Here is a 16,010-nt window from a genome sequence, read left to right on the forward strand (position 1 = left end):
TAGGATTCCTATTTTGGCCCTGATGACTTGCTTTTGAAATAATACTTTGATAGATCTTTTAAATCTGAAATTAAATTTCCAAGTAAGGAATTAGTGAAAATACTCTACATTGTGTCAGAAAGAGCCTGCATTTGGCTTGCTTAGTCTTGTTCTGCATAAGCACCAGTGGTCTCAAAGCAGCAGAACAAAAGGCATTTACTTCTGGACACATGCCAGGATAATAATTAGCAGGAAAGTGCTGATATTTTGATATCTCTCTCATATTAATTAAAAAGAAGAGAGTGCATGCTTTAGGTGTCACATTTTAAAGAAGTATTTTAAAACCACATAGCTCACTCAAATCCAATGATAAAATCATTGAATCCTAAAAAATTACAGGAGAAAGACTGCTTCATTGCAAAGCCAGAGTAAGAAAAAATTCTTGGAAAACTAAATTGAAACCAAAGCACCTTTGTCTCTCCAGATTTCTTTTAAATACAGACAGCACTTTAGTTTTTAAAAACTAAGAACAAGAATTTCTAATCATCTAATTTTGCTAGCCAACATCTTTGTTATTATATGTAGAAATATTTTTGCACAAGATGGTCAAAATAATATAGCTCCCACACCCCAGAGTGCTACTTAGGGCCTGACATCAAGGGATCATACACTTTCTGTTAAAAATCATTAAAAAATATTTTTTAAAGGCTAGGAGAGAACTGAGAGGGGAGGGGGTTAGTGCACACAACTCAGGCAGTGCCAGACATCAGCTGATTGCCTCTGTTGAGGTTACCATGGAAACACCTTCCCTTGGGCTGCAGCCAGGAGGGGAGAGTGCTTTAGAAATGGTGGTGGGGATGGATTTCAACAGAGCACACCCTATACACATTACAAGGACAATCCATCTTCCGAACAGAATGGTATCTTTCCAGCAAGTCACGTCAAATAGAGTAATAAAGCATGAAGCTTGGCATAATTACAATCCATTTACCTCTATGAAACTGGCACATCAGATAACTGTCTCTTTCCTCTCCCCCATGCTTGCTTTGGATTTTCCACAGAACTAAAGAAGGGATGTGTATAATTAATTGGCTACCTCCTTAACCATCCAGCCCAAACTGATAAAAGGAACTATATCAAAACAACATTAATGGGCAGATTCATACATCCTTCAAGCCAATTCATTAGGCAAAACTAACACATTCACCAACAAAAGGACTAGAAAAACTCTCGCTACGGGCAGGTTAAATGTTTCAGTTCATGCAGACTACCTCGAAAGCAGGAACAGATTTCATGTTTACGCAAATTACACTCAATCTTGGCACTCTGCTTTGTGAGCACCAATGTCCATGTGAACCCTGATGGCAGAAGGGCATTTATTCAAGCAACAAGCCTCTGCAGGGACAGCAAGCTTTTTCCACCAACTCAGTGGTGCCCTGTCAGAGGTTGTGAGGAAGCTTTGGATATACTGTAAATTATGTATGCAATGTCTTGCTTTTGTTCTTCAAATCAAACCCTGGCAACTGTATGTCTCTCAGTTTCACAAAAGCACTAAAATTTGAACCCCACTGCCCCTGCAAAAGTTCTGACTTTTCTCAACAATTGTATTGGAAGTAATGCTTCAATTTGATATTACAATATACAAAGATAGCATAGAGAGTGAGTTAAAGGGGAAGATACTAATTTGACAACAATATGGATGATTCCAGCTGGCTGAAAAACCTTAGCCCAAACACACAGTATTTGTACATAGAAGTTCACTTAATACAACAGGGGTCTCCTGTGACTTGAACATTTCATTCTCTGATCACTGTTTGCAATTATGTGACCATGTGCTTTGTGAAAATAGTGTTTACTGAAAATATCTTCAAAAATTTGCCATGACTTCCTATTTTGGTATTGCCTATGAAGAGTGAATGGAACAATTATTAAATGACAAATTAATTGGATAATTCTTGCTAGTCACAGGGGAAAAGCAGTGCCAAATTTATCTTTTAATTTTATTTACTTAGGTTAACATGGTCCTTATCTCCTGATCATAAACTGACAGAGACTGGATGGTTCCTGTAGTTAAAGACAGAGACCTTGGATGAACTGAGATGTATTTTAGGGAAATAGAAAAAGTTCATCCATTATATTCACTGACAATATCAAATAGTGGTGAGAATGTGAAGCAACAGGAACTCTCACTATAGTGGGCATGCAGAGAGGCACAGTGACTCTGGAAATGGAGACTTCCTCCAAGGATGACTTAGTAGTATCATACAATCCAGCATTTCACTTTTCTATATTTACCTAGTTGTTTTAAAAACTGTGTCCATACAAAGAAACCTAAATGTACCAGGTGCCTGTGGCTCACACCTGTAATCCTAGCTACTCAGGAGGCTGAGATTTGAGGATCATGGTTCAAAGCCAGCTTGGGCAGGAAAGTCCATGAGCCTCTTATCTCCAATAAACCACTCAGAAAACTGGAAGTGGTGCTGTGGCTCAAGAGGTAGAGTGCTAGCCTTGAGCTGAAGCGTTGAGGGACAGCACCCAGGCCCAGAGTTCGAGCCCCATGACTAACAACAACAAAAAAGTTTATTGAAGCTTTATTCATAACAATCCCAAACTGGAAGCAACCTTAAAGAATAAGGTACCTGTGGTACCTCTAGATTATTCATTGACTTAAAAAAATTTGAGCTAGCTAGGCTCATGCCTAGAATCCTAGCTTCTCAGGAGGTGGAGACTAGGAAAACATTTTTAAGACCCTCTTCTCAATCAACAGCTGGATACGGTAGTATGTGCCTATCATCCCAGCTACATGGGCAGCTGAGATCAGAAAGAGCACAGTTCTAGGCCAGACATGAGACTACCACCCTACACTTCTCAACAGAAAAAGCTGGGTGTGTGGCCATGTACCCGTCATCCCAGCTATGGCGGTGGGAAGTACTAGGCCAAGGGGTATAGTGCCTGCTTATCAAGTGTGGAGTCCAGAGTTCATATACTAGTTTGGTAAACTCATGAGCGATTGGACCACAGAAAAATAAGTATGAAGCCAAAGTACTTATTCCCGAGTGCAGAAACCAGTCTGGAAAGACTGCATATTCTATGATGGAGAAGATTAGAAAGCAACTGTGGAGATAGTAAGATGATCAGTGGTTTGCAAGTGTTGAGAGAGGAGAGGAAAGAATTAATAGAGGATTTTTTTGGAGGAGGCAAGCCTGGAAATATGAACTCTGGGCCTTACACTTCCTAGGCAGGTGATCTACCATTTGAGTCACACTCCCAAGCCCGTCTTTGCTTTTAGTAATGCTTTGGAGAGGGTTTTGTGTTTTTGCCTGGGACCATCCTCAGACTATAATCCTCCTATCTTCACCTTTCCTCTGCCAAATTGAGATGACAATTGTGTGCCACCATACCAGGCTTGTTGGATGAGGTAGAGATTTTGATAATGTTTTGCCTGAGGTGGCCTTAACTGTGATCATTCTAATCTCTTTCTCCTAAGTAGCTGGGATTGCAGATATGTATCACTATACTTGGCCCAGGCCAGGTCATGGAGCTTGAACTCTGGGCTTGGGTGCTTCCCTCAGCTCTTCAACTCAAGGTGAGCGCTCTACTACTTGAGCCACAGCGCCACTTCCGGTTATCTAGTGATTTATTAGAGATAAGAGTCCCAGGGACTTTCCTGCCCCGACTGGCTTTGAACCATGATCCTCAGATCTCAGCCTCCTGAGTAGCTAGGATTACAGGGGTGAGCCACCAGTGCCTGGGACTGGAGATTTATATATATGTACAGCACTGGAAATTTTTAAGAGAACTTAAACTATTCTGAAAGAGTAACTGTGAACATAGGACACTATATACTTGCCAAATCTCATAGATGTCTATAGCACTAAGAATGAATCTTAATGTGGTCACTTTAAATTATTTAGGAGATTGACAGATTCTAAGAAGGAATATAGAATGTGACCAGAGAACCTAACTATGTTAAAAGTTACAAGACAATGTCACTGAAGGTAGTGGGAAAGAAAAGTGCTGATGCAGACAAGTGTGGAAGTGCATGGCCAATGAAAGGGTCCATAGCACTGTGCTCCAACTGAAGCTGGGCCTCTAGGGGCATAGACTGATAGTCTGAATACTGCTAGACATGCGAATAAACCCTGATGGTAGGTGGGTGGTAAACTGTGGGAACCAGGTTTCTCTTTGGACTGGGAGTTTAAAGATAAACTGGGGTGAGGAAGGGAGCTAGAACAATCCATTTGATAATAGATCAGAATTAGAAAAATCAGTATGAACTTAATTTTGTCTGACTGGGTTTTTTTTTTTTTTTTGTCGGTCATGGGGCTTGAACTCAGGGCTTGGGCATTATTCTTGCGCTTTCAGCTCAAGGTGAACGCTCTACTGCTTGAGCCACAGTGCCATATCTGGTTTTCTGGTGATTTATTGGAAATAAGAGTCTCAAGGACTTTCCTGCCTGGGCTGGCTTTGAACCAAGATCCTCAGATCTCAGCCTCCTAAGTAGTTAGGATTACAGGCATGAGCCACCGATGCCCACTTGGGTATTGTTTTTTTATGATGCATTAGGGAAGCAACAAATATTAGACCTATTTGCCTGGACTGGAGGCAGGTAAGGAAACAGAATCATTGTGTAAGGGATTAAAGAGCATTTTTTTTTTGGCAGGGGGTGGGGGTGCTGTCCCTCAGGTCTTCAGCTCAAAGCAAGTGCTCTACCACTTAAGCCCCAGCGGCACTTCTGGTTTTCTGGTGGTTAATTGGAGCTAAGAATCTCATGGACTTTCCTGCCCAGGCTGGCTTTGAACTGTGATCCTCAGATCTCAGCCTCCTGAGTAGCTAGGATTGCAGGCATGAGCCACCAGCATCTGGCCTTAAGAGCATAATTTTAAGTAAGGCCTGTTTAACAAAGATTAGATCCTAGCAATTAGGATGGGATGGCTGGAAAGAGTGAGATGACCTAAGTGTGCCTGATGAATCTGGCCTAGTTGCCACACTTCTTGCTATCGCTCCTGATCACAGGGACACATAAGGACACACTCCAAAATTTAGCAGAACCTGTGACCCAAGTCCAGTGGGGAATGGACCGTGGGATAATAGTCAAAAATATTAGAGGGAAGAAATCAATCATGCCCCAAATAAAGAATTATCCATGTCACTTCAGAAAAAGTCAGGAAAAACAAATAACAGATTTAGAAGTATTGGATGAGGAACAAAAATATGGATTTGGCTAGGTGCCAGTAGCTCATGCCTGTAATCGTAGCTACTCAGGAGGCTGAGATCTGAGGATTCAAACCCAGCCTGGGTAGGAAAGTCCAGGAGATTCTTATCTCCAACTAAGCACAGAAAAAGTCAGAAGTGGCACTGGAGCTCAAGTGGTAGAGTGCTAGCCTCGAGCAAAAGGAGCCTAAGGACAGTGGCCAGGCCCAAAGTTCAAGCCCCAGGACTGGCCAAAAAAAAAACAAAAAAACCCCCCCACATATTTGGACCATCTAGAACTGGTTGCTATGGAAAGACTCAGCCTATAGAGGATGAAAATGCCAGTGGTGGCTTGGGTAGTTGCTTCCAACATGGGACTAGAGCTAGCCCATGCTGTTTAGCAAGAAGGCACAAGGAATAGCAGAGACTAAAAGAAAGGCTGCCACTTGGATTGTCCATAACTCCTGTTGCTGGTGAGGGTGCAGGCTACCATGGTCTCACAGAGCTGCCCTGAAACCCAACCAATGGCAGCACTCCCCAGGGTTCCAAGTGATTCTTTTCCTTACCACACATGCATCTTATTAAGAAGAAAACATTACTTAGGACAATATGTGGTTGCAATCTGTTCCTTGGGAGCCATAAAAACCATAGAAGGCTTCCTCTTGGAAGGAGAAATGAGAAACAAATGAGACTACTCTCATTTCTGAAAACCTTACAGTTTGATTCTAAATTTGGTGTTTCCATCATCCTTTTCTTCCTTAGAATAATTTATAACCTCCTGGATCTGAAGGGAAATTAGAACTTGCTTAGTGCATTAAAAAAAGAGATGAGAAAAGGAAAGACTACAGAGAGATTTACTTTTTTTGAGAGTGTGTATGTCTGTGATGGTCTTGAAGCTTGAACTTTGGGCCTGGGCATTGTCCCTGAGCTTCTTTTGCTCAAGGCTAGCATTCTACCACTTAAGCCAGAGCTCAACTTCTGGCTCTTTCTGTGATTAATTGGAATTAAGAGTCTCGTGGACTTTCCTGTCCTGGCTGGCTTCAAACATCCATCCTCAGATCTCAGTCTCCTTAATAGCTAGAATTACAGGAGTGAGCCATAGGTGTCTGGGATTAAAGTTTCTAGCCTTAAACTTTCTTTTTAATTCTTAAAAGTTTTTAATTATACAGAAGAATATAACCACATCCTTATCACTCAGGCTTAATATTTGTCATATTTTGTCATATGACAAAATATTACAGATACAGTTGGAAGTCCCCTTTCCCATCTAACCTGCTTTCTCCTAGAAGCAGACCCTAGCAAAGCTGATGAATACACAGGTTGATTTGGGAATGGTGGCAAGTAGAAGGAAGTGGTCAGGGAAGGGAAGGTAGCCACACTGGGAAGGAGTGATAGGCTGGGGTGTTAACTCCTTTGCCCTTTACTCTTCACACCTCCAGCCCTCCATGGGATGGGTATGCAGGTTGGGTTTTGGCTGACAGCCTTTTGGCAAAGATATTGGATACTGGACATAGGGTGGTACTCACAAAGATGGCATGAGGATAAAAAGGACATGGGTGGAATACTTAAAACATAGTATGTATTTATTGCTTGGTGTTGAAACTTATTATAGTAGGTATGCATTATTAAATTTTATGACACTACACAGTATCATTAAAAATCATTAAATCACTAGCAATGATGATGGGAAATGGTGATTATACATGTAAGCCACTGAATATGAAAAGGGAAGTTTGGGAAAATTGCTTTAGTTCAAAGAATTGTCAAAATATTGAATTTATATCATGCATTTGATGGGTTTCCTTTTAACATAAAGAAAGGAACTGCATATCATAATTAACTTTTGTTGGTTCCACATTCCCTTAGACTGACAAAATGTGATTTGTTTTCTAGTTATAAGACAACAGGGTTTTTAGGCTTAAACTCTGACTGACATATTAAGATTACAACTGTTTGCTAAGAAAGCTACATGCAATCAAAAGTGTCTTAGAACATTATCTCTCCTTACCTACAATCTGTTGACCTGTAGATTGAAAGGAACACAGTTTGTAGTTGGGAGGAATGAGAGTAATGGGCACTGTAGTGAAAACAAATCCCAACTCCCTATTCAACACAATTATTCATAGGTCCATGCATCATTAATAAGAGATAGGAAACAGTTTTCCTTCTTTGTTCCTTACAAAGCAAAAGGATCCTAATGTAACAAAATAAAATGAATAAAGACTATTCTTCTCAACCTCTTTTGCAGTGACAAAAATAATTTTAAGTAAAACTCTAACTAGTGTTTTTCATATATCCTAGTATTAGATAATCACAGGCTTTCTTCTTTAAGAAGTAGGAGGCAGAGAAAACTCAACTGGCAAATGAAATGATCTAGCTGTCTAGTAGAATCTTTCTGGAGAATCAGAATAGCCATTTAGCAGATACTACCACACAGGAAAAAAAAAATCTGAGTCAGATGTGGTAGTTTGTGCTTATATTCCCAGCTTCTCAGGAGTCTGGCACAGGGAGATCACTTCAGTCTACAAGTTTAAGACCAATCTGGACAAAACAGAGGGACTCTGTATCCTCTTCTTCCTCTACCTCCTCCTCTTCCTCCTCAACAACATCATCATCTCATACTGAGATTCAAGGATATACGCATAAAATTTCACATTTCAAATAAAAAAATGAACACAAACTTTTGAAAACTCTGAACATATGATTAATGGTGTGGATTTAGACTGGAAATCTAACAAATAAATGTGTATAGAATACATTGGTGAAAAGAACTGAAAGCTGCATATATTTTATAATCTAAAAAAGCAATAATCTTTTCATAATATATTCTATTTCCTTTTAAATGCCAGTAAGTTCCATTTAAACACTTAATGAATGAAGATGAGACAGAATCCATAATATTCATACTTTAAAAAATGTTGTAATTAATCTATTGGAAACTTTGGATCTTTCCCAGGGAAAATCAAACATCTGTATAAAACACAATAAAATAAAAGCATAAAATGTCAGGAATGCTTAGGCTTCTTAAAACCCAGGTACAGACAGATTCTTTTACTTCAAAAGAACTTACATTGTATAGAGGGATAGTCTTCATCACCTTATACTGCTTAGTGGGGTCCATTTTATACAGATGACGGTCAGTGACAAAAATTGCTCGGTCTTCCACCTTACTAAACCGATTTACCTGTAAGAAAACATGATAATAAGCCACAGCAATTCAGCACAATGAAATCAAGTTATCTGTCTGGAAACACCTAGGGGAAGAGATGTCTGACTGTAGAGACTCTAATCTGCAATTAACAACCAAAAAGCTGAAGTGTAGCTGTGACTCAAGTGGTCGGTTGCTAGCCTTGAGCACAGGAGCTCAGGCACAGTGCCCAGGCCCTGAGTTCAAGCCCAGGATTGGCATACTGGCGTGTGGGCATGTGCGCGCGCGCACACACACACACACACACACACACACACACACACACACACACACACACACAAAACATTGGGAGCAGCTATGGGTTTGTATTTGTATAGAGTGCTATGAGCGGGTAGGGAATGTTCTTTGTTTGTAGATAAACTTTTTCTAAGAGACAAAATTAATCACAGGGCATTTTCGAAGCAAGTAGCTAGCTACTTGTTAATTAGGATGTTTCAACCATAGACTTAGGTACTATTTTAATCAATGTACCTATCAGTAAAAACTTTCAAACCACTGTCAAGAAGGAAAAAACAAGTCTCCAACTAGAGTTAGAAGAGACCTCTGATGTGTATATATGTTTACATATAAATATGTATATATATGTTTATACATATGTATATACATACATACACAGTATATACATATACACATATATACATTCATATACATCATATATTTTATATACAGTTATATATCAGATAATACATATATAAAAGAAAGGAATGACAGGGTGTGTGTGTGTACATATTTGTATATACACATATACCCCTGCCCTTTCTCCCTAGTTCTAACCCAAAGTGTAAAAAAGAAGTTAGGGCACTGGTGGCTCATGCCTGTAATCCTAGCTACTCAGGAGGCTGAGATCTGAGGATCGTGGTTCAAAGCCAGCCTGGGCAGGAAAAGTCCATGAGACTCTTATCTCCAATAAATCACCAGAAAACTGCCCCACGACCAATAACAACCACAAAAAAAGAAGCTAGAGATGAACTTGAAAACATTGTTATCTTCAGTAAGCTACTCAGATAAGTAAATTAGGACAGGCTGGATGAGATTTAACAGAATATATTTCTATAGGTAGGAGAAACTAAAATTCAAATTCTTTGTTCTGCAGTTTTAGAAGTCAGCCAATTCTCTACACATTTAGTTTATATCCAAAGCCTATTTTCCTAATCTTCAACCTGACAGAAAATGGTGTCAGTAATGAAGTATGAAACAGCCTGTGTGTCAGGGAATTACTGTTCTTGATGACTAGGTACACATAGCATCTCTTTGGCCACAGCAGAGGCCTGGTGCTTTTCAAAAGAGGGGAAAATGGTGTGTGAAAGAGCTTTCCTAAGCTGGGCACCGCTGAGATTTGAGGATCGTGGTTCAAAGCCAATCGGGTCAGGAAAGTCTGTGAGACTCTTATCTCCAATTAACTACCAGAAAGTGGCACTGTGGCTCAAGTGGTGGAGTGCTAGCCTTGAGCTGAAGAGCTGAAGGACAGTGCCCAAACCCAGAGTTCAAGCCCCATGACTGACAAGAAAAAAAAAAAAAAGAGCTTCCCTAAATCATTTTGCACAGCATGCGTTATCCTGCCCATGTAATTGTAACCCCTCTGTACAGTATGCTCTCAAATAAAATAAAATTAAAAAAAAAAAAAAAAAAAGAAAAGTTAGGCGGTTCAGTTGGTTTGGGGGGGGGAGGTGTATATGAGTGTGTATACATTCGTGCATACAAGTCCTGGGGCTTGAACACAGTGCCTGAAGCTCTTTTGCTCAGAGCTATCACTCTACCACACAGCCAGAGCTCTACTTCCAGTTTTTTGGTGGTTAATTAGGGAGACTGGCTTTAAACTGAGATAATCAGATCTCAGTCTCCTGAGTAGCTAGGATTACAGCCATGAGCCACTAGTGCCTGGCTTTCCCTGAGCTTTTTTGCTCAAGGCTAGTATTCTATCACTTGAGACATAGCTTACCTTCTGGCTTTTCTGTGCTTAATTGGAGATAAGCATCTCATAGACTTTCTTGCCCTCCTGGCTCTTAAACAGCATGTTTAAACCTAGTTTTCTCAAACGTATTTAGTTTATGGAAACTTTTTCAACAAACAGTTATTAATATTCAACAAAACACTGGTTCTGTGAAAGCCATGTTGTAGAATACTAACCACCATTTGCATCAATCTGAGAACAGAGAGCAGAGACCATTTAACAGAATCTGTGTACTAAGAAAAAGCAATGTGCCACATCTTTTATGGCAGCAAATTGAGAAATGCATGAATATGATGCAAAAGAATGATTTTAAAACCCTATTGCAAAATTTCAAGGTCATTCTAGAGTCAAAATGGAATGCCCATATGTCTTTCTATGATATGAACATAAGCTAATCTATAAAGCAATGACAAAAATCTTTCAGGTATTAGAAATACAAACCTTCTCAGTGTCGGGAACAAGTTTAGAGAGTTAAAAAGTAGGTATATTAAATAATAGTATCTTAGTACATTTTGGTAAGTCTGATAATATTCTTCACTTTTCTTAAATTTGCATTGAGATGGGATTTCATTCCAGTTCTGTTATTGTGTTCTTTTAGATATTGAAGCTGCCTTGTAGAAGTTTAGAAGCTGTGATTGTGGGTTGTCATTTAAATTGGATAAGTTCTGAGAAAGCATTTTAATGCTATGTATTTGATTGATTTTAAAGGGTTGTATTGTAGCATGAAGAATACATTTAAATAAAACATAAATGAAAAAATCTTCAAAGTAGCAATCATATTGAAGCTTTGTTTAGAAAGGTTATTTTATATACAGAAAATGCAATGTCTAAAGAGAACACAACACTAATCTTTACTTTCTGCTTCAGAAACTCAAATCATCCTTAAAACGAATCAAATGAGTAGGAAAGATATCAGGTCTTAGGTTGTGGAACTTAGTTACATCAAAACAGCTAAGGAGCCAGTGCCTCATGCTTGTAATCCTAGCTACTCAGGAGGCTGAGATGTGAGGACTGTAGTTTCAATTAGTCTGGACAGGGAAGTCGTGAGACTCTTATCTCCAATTAACCACCAAAAAGCTGGAAGTGTTGCTATGGCTCAAGTGGTAAGAATGCTATCCTTAAACAAAAAAGCTCAGTGCCCAGACCATGAGTTCATGGCCTAAGACTGTCACAAAAACAAAACAAATTAAACAAAAAAAAAAGAAGGAAAAAAATCCGATAGACATATGTAAACCCCACATTTGAGTATGACACAGAACATCATCTCTCATTTAAATTCATAAAGTAATAGAAAAACTGGACTATGTATTCAGTATTAGATAACATCTCATCTTGTTTCTTCTACCCAAAGCTAAAACCCTCAACAAGAAAAAATTCTTACCATTCTGTATTTTCTCTAAACACTTCAAATGATCTGTTTATAGGTTTAGTCAGAGCCACAGGGGGTCAGAGACAAAGCTTCCCCAGAAAGTCAGACAGAGAAAACAGTGTGGGTGAGAGGAGCTATTTGCAGAAGTCTCTCACCTTAAAGAACACTTTTTAACTGTGGTTAATGGAAAGTGGCCGTTTTAAAAAGAATCAAAGCATAAAGAACAGGGCTCTGTGAAAGTGCATTAAGTTGGCCTTGTGTATCTTTGGTATTAAAAGATTCTAAAGAGGATATTATCTAAGCTATAGTGGGAAGAAAGAGTATTTTGCATTCAACTTTGAACCACAGGAGCATGAAATTTTCAGTTTTTATCCATAGGAACCCAGGATAAAATGGTCAGATATAAATTAATTCTCAGTGAATAAGAGATACCAGGATTTTCTGTGCTTGATGACCTAATTCTTAAAACCATGCAACCCTCTTTAATTGTTCTGATTAGTAATTTGACTTTCCAGTTATCTAGATACCAGAAAAGAGGTGGCTAAGGATTGAGGTTTGAAGCCAGCTTGGTCAGCAAAATCTGAGAGATTACCTCCGTTTAACCAGAAAAAAAGCTGGAATACCAGATACTAGATACTAGGCATAGGACTTACAAAAATGGCACACTGCTTTGTTATGTTTACAACCATACTGCATAAGCAATGTGCCTTACACTTTTTTTGTGTGGATGGGTAAATGTGATTAGCAAAAGCCTTTTTTTTTTGATTGTTTGATTAGCTCTAGGTACAGGTGATAAAATACAGTTTCTGGATCTCAAAGTGCAGGACTAGACTATGGAGTGTAGTAACTGACTGGTAGCAGCTAGTAGTAGTGATGGGGAAATGCAAAGGAAAATTAAAATGGAGGATGAGATCACAAGTTTCAGAAAAAATATTGTAACTGAATTTCCTGACTCACTGGTGACCAAACCACAGCATTATAGACTGGGCCTATGGTAATAACTTCTCATAGGCAATGTCAATAAGTTCTAGACCTGTTGTTCTCACCCTAGAGACAACCTACTTTCAGTCTGTTTTAACAAGTACTCGAACTGTTTTTGCGTAGCATCTCTGTCTCCACTTTGTGTCACCTCCAGGTTAGTAACATTGAAGTATGCTAATAACCATAATGCATGTTTTAAAAGCATTAAATGCTCCTGGATAGGCCGACTTAATATAGTAAAGATGGTGATACTTCCAAAACTAATATACAAATTCAATGCAATTCCTATTAAAATCCCAATGACGTACATCACTGAAATACAGAAAACAGTCCAAAAATTTATATGGAACAACAAAAGACCTAGAATAGCCAAAACAATTCTAGGGGATAAAGACAATATGGGAGGGCTATCCATGCCGAACTTCAAACTCTACTACAGAGCTATAATAACAAAGACAGCATGGTACTGGCACAAAAACAGACCCGAAGACCAATGGAACAGAATAGAAGATCCAGATATAAATCCACAGGCCTACAGCCAGCTGATATTCGACAAAGGAGCCAAAGACATACAATGGAAGAAACACAGCCTCTTCAACCGCTGGTGCTGGGAAAACTGGGCAGCCACATGCAGAAAACTAAAAGTGGACCCCAGCCTATCACCATGCACCAACATCAACTCAAAATGGATTAAAGACCTTAACATTAAACCTGAATCTCTGAAACTACTGCAGGACAGAGTAGGAGAGACACTTGAACTAATAGGCACAGGAAGGAACTTCCTGAACAGAGTCCCAGGGTCACAACAAGTTGGAGAGAGACTCGACAAATGGGACTACCTTAAAATAAAAAGCTTCTGCACAGCTAAATCTATCGCAACTAAGCTAGAAAGACAACCAACTAATTGGGAAAAAATATTTACCAGCAATATATCAGACAAGGGGTTAACATCCTGTATATACAGGGAACTCAAGAAACTAATCCCTCCCAAACCTAACAAACCAATTACTAAATGGGCAAGGGAACTAAAGAGGGACTTCTCAAATGAAGAAATAAAAATGGCAAAGAAATACATGAGGAAATGTTCATCATCCCTGGTGGTGAAGGAAATGCAAATAAAGACAACCCTGAGATACCACCTTACCCCAGTCAGAATGTCCCACATCCACAAATCAGCCAACGACAAATGCTGGAGGGGATGTGGAGAAAGAGGAACCCTATTACACTGCTGGTGGGAATGTACACTTATACAACCACTTTGGAAAGCAGTCTGGAGGGTCCTTAGAAAGCTAAAGATTGACCTCCCTTACGACCCAGTCATACCACTTCTAGGCATCTACCCTGAACAACAGGAACCAATATACAAGGACACGTGCACCTCCATGTTTATTCCAGCACTGTTCGCAATAGCTAGGATATGGAAACAACCTAGATGCCCCACCACAGATGAATGGATCCAAAAATTGTGGTATCTATACACAATGGAATATTATGCAGCCATTAGAAATGACAAAATAATGGCATTTGCAGGGAAATGGATGGAGCTAGAAGGAATCATGTTGAGCGAGGTAAGCCAAGAACGAAGAGACAAACGGTACATGGTCTCCCTGATAAGTGGATGCTAAATCCAAAAGGTTAGGTGATACGACAAAACTAACAGGACTTAAGAAACAAAGAACTCCCACTCATCTGGTTGAACCACTACTAAATATCCCCATGCTGCTGATCACAAATATGGTATATAACATGTGAACACTGTTATATATTACAGACTGTGGTAGACAATTTGCTCCAGGGAAGTTAGAATGAACTTGTGACTTTGAAATTATGTAATCATTTAATCACAATCAAAAAAAAAAAGAACCTCGGGGAAGGGAGGGAGGGAGGGGATGGTAGGGGGAAACAATGGAGGGGGTAACAATGTTCAAGAGGAAGTGTACTCATTACCTCACTCATGTAACTGTAACCCTCTGTATAGTAGCTTTACAATAAAAAAAAATAAATAAAAGCATTAAATGATGGGCTTGGAATGTGGCCTAGTGGTAGAGTGCTTGCCTAGCATGCATGAGGCCCTGGGTTCAATTCCTCAGTACATAAATAGAAGAAGCCGAAAGTGGTGCTATGGCTCAAGTGGTAGAGTGCTAGCCTTGAGCAAATGAAGCTCAGGGACAGTGCCCAGGCCTGAGTTCAAGCCCTAGAACTGGCCAAAAAAAGAAAAAAAAAAAAGCACTAAATGAACGTAAATACAGAGAAGATCTACAGGCACTACAAAAGACACACAGCAGTTAGATAGAAGTACTGGACTTCAAGGATGTCCTCCTAACTTGTTTTGAAAGAAATAGTTATTACAAGAGACTTAATTACTCAAGCCCCAGGACTGACCTTAGAAAGGCTAACTTATAAAAATATAAATACCAGGAATCAGGTACTCCAAAGTGGAGGTGGAAAATGGAGGAAGGGGCGAAAATAGAGTCATAAAATTCAATGCATATCCAACAAGATTGAGAAAATTAAGGATTAGGTTGGGAGGTATGAGAGTGATGAAAGGGAGGGTATTGATCAATATTCCTTTTTCCCATATACTACTTTGTTGAATGGCAACTCCTTTGCACAACTACTTAAAGGTAAAAATAAAATTAAAACAAAACAAAACAACAACAAAACATTTACTTCCTCAGGAAGCCGTTACAGCCTAGCTCGAAAACTAGTCTTGTCAGCCGTCTAGCACTAACACTATTCAGCATGGAAAAGTGTGGCTTACTTACGGGGTAGTGTGTTATATACCACTGTCATGTTTTACTGCAGGTCTAAGTAAGTGGGTTTCATCTGAATCAGTTCTTTTTTTTTTTTTTAAACCCCCGCACCCCCACCCCTAAGTGTCTGTTTCAAGCTTGCCTTACCTTACGGACATGACAGGAAAAGAGGACATTCATGTATTTGTCTTTCCTTTTCAGTTCATTAGCTACTGGGACAAAAGTGCCTGAGGTCTGAGGTGTATCTGGCTTCTGAAAGAGAAAGGAAAGAATGAAATGAGAATGCTCAGCATTTCAGGTGCAGAGGCAACCTTTCAGAATTCTGCTTTAGAACTCCACTTATATATTTCAGATGCATACTTTTATCTCTTTACCCCAGATGTCAGGCTGCTAAAGGGTTGTAACATCAAAGACTTATACAATTTAAAATTATGAAATGGGAGAGAGGATGGAATGGATCTTTGGGAATAATAAAAGGAGGTAATTAAAAATAGTTGCTGAATAATGCAAGGGAAGGTTTAAAATGGCCTAAGGCCAGGTTACAGCGTTTACTTAATCCATGTGGTATGACGTAGC

At 39.3% G+C, this 16,010-nt stretch overlaps 1 protein-coding gene across 1 annotated transcript in view; it reads right to left on the reverse strand.

The window, feature by feature from the left end:
* Nucleotides 1-16,010, reverse strand: part of Myo1d (myosin ID) — a 295,270-nt gene that overhangs the window by 100,172 nt on the left and 179,088 nt on the right. The window contains exons 19-20 of the mRNA XM_042693144.1: nt 15,582-15,686; nt 8,243-8,356 (exon numbers count right to left, since the gene is read on the reverse strand). Of these exons, the coding sequence (XP_042549078.1) occupies nt 8,243-8,356; nt 15,582-15,686 (219 nt within the window). The remainder of the gene's footprint in view (nt 1-8,242; nt 8,357-15,581; nt 15,687-16,010) is intronic.

Source organism: Dipodomys spectabilis, unplaced genomic scaffold, assembly GCF_019054845.1.
Source record: "Dipodomys spectabilis isolate Male_0828 unplaced genomic scaffold, ASM1905484v1 ptg000004l, whole genome shotgun sequence".
NCBI classification, from domain to species: Eukaryota; Metazoa; Chordata; class Mammalia; order Rodentia; family Heteromyidae; genus Dipodomys; species Dipodomys spectabilis.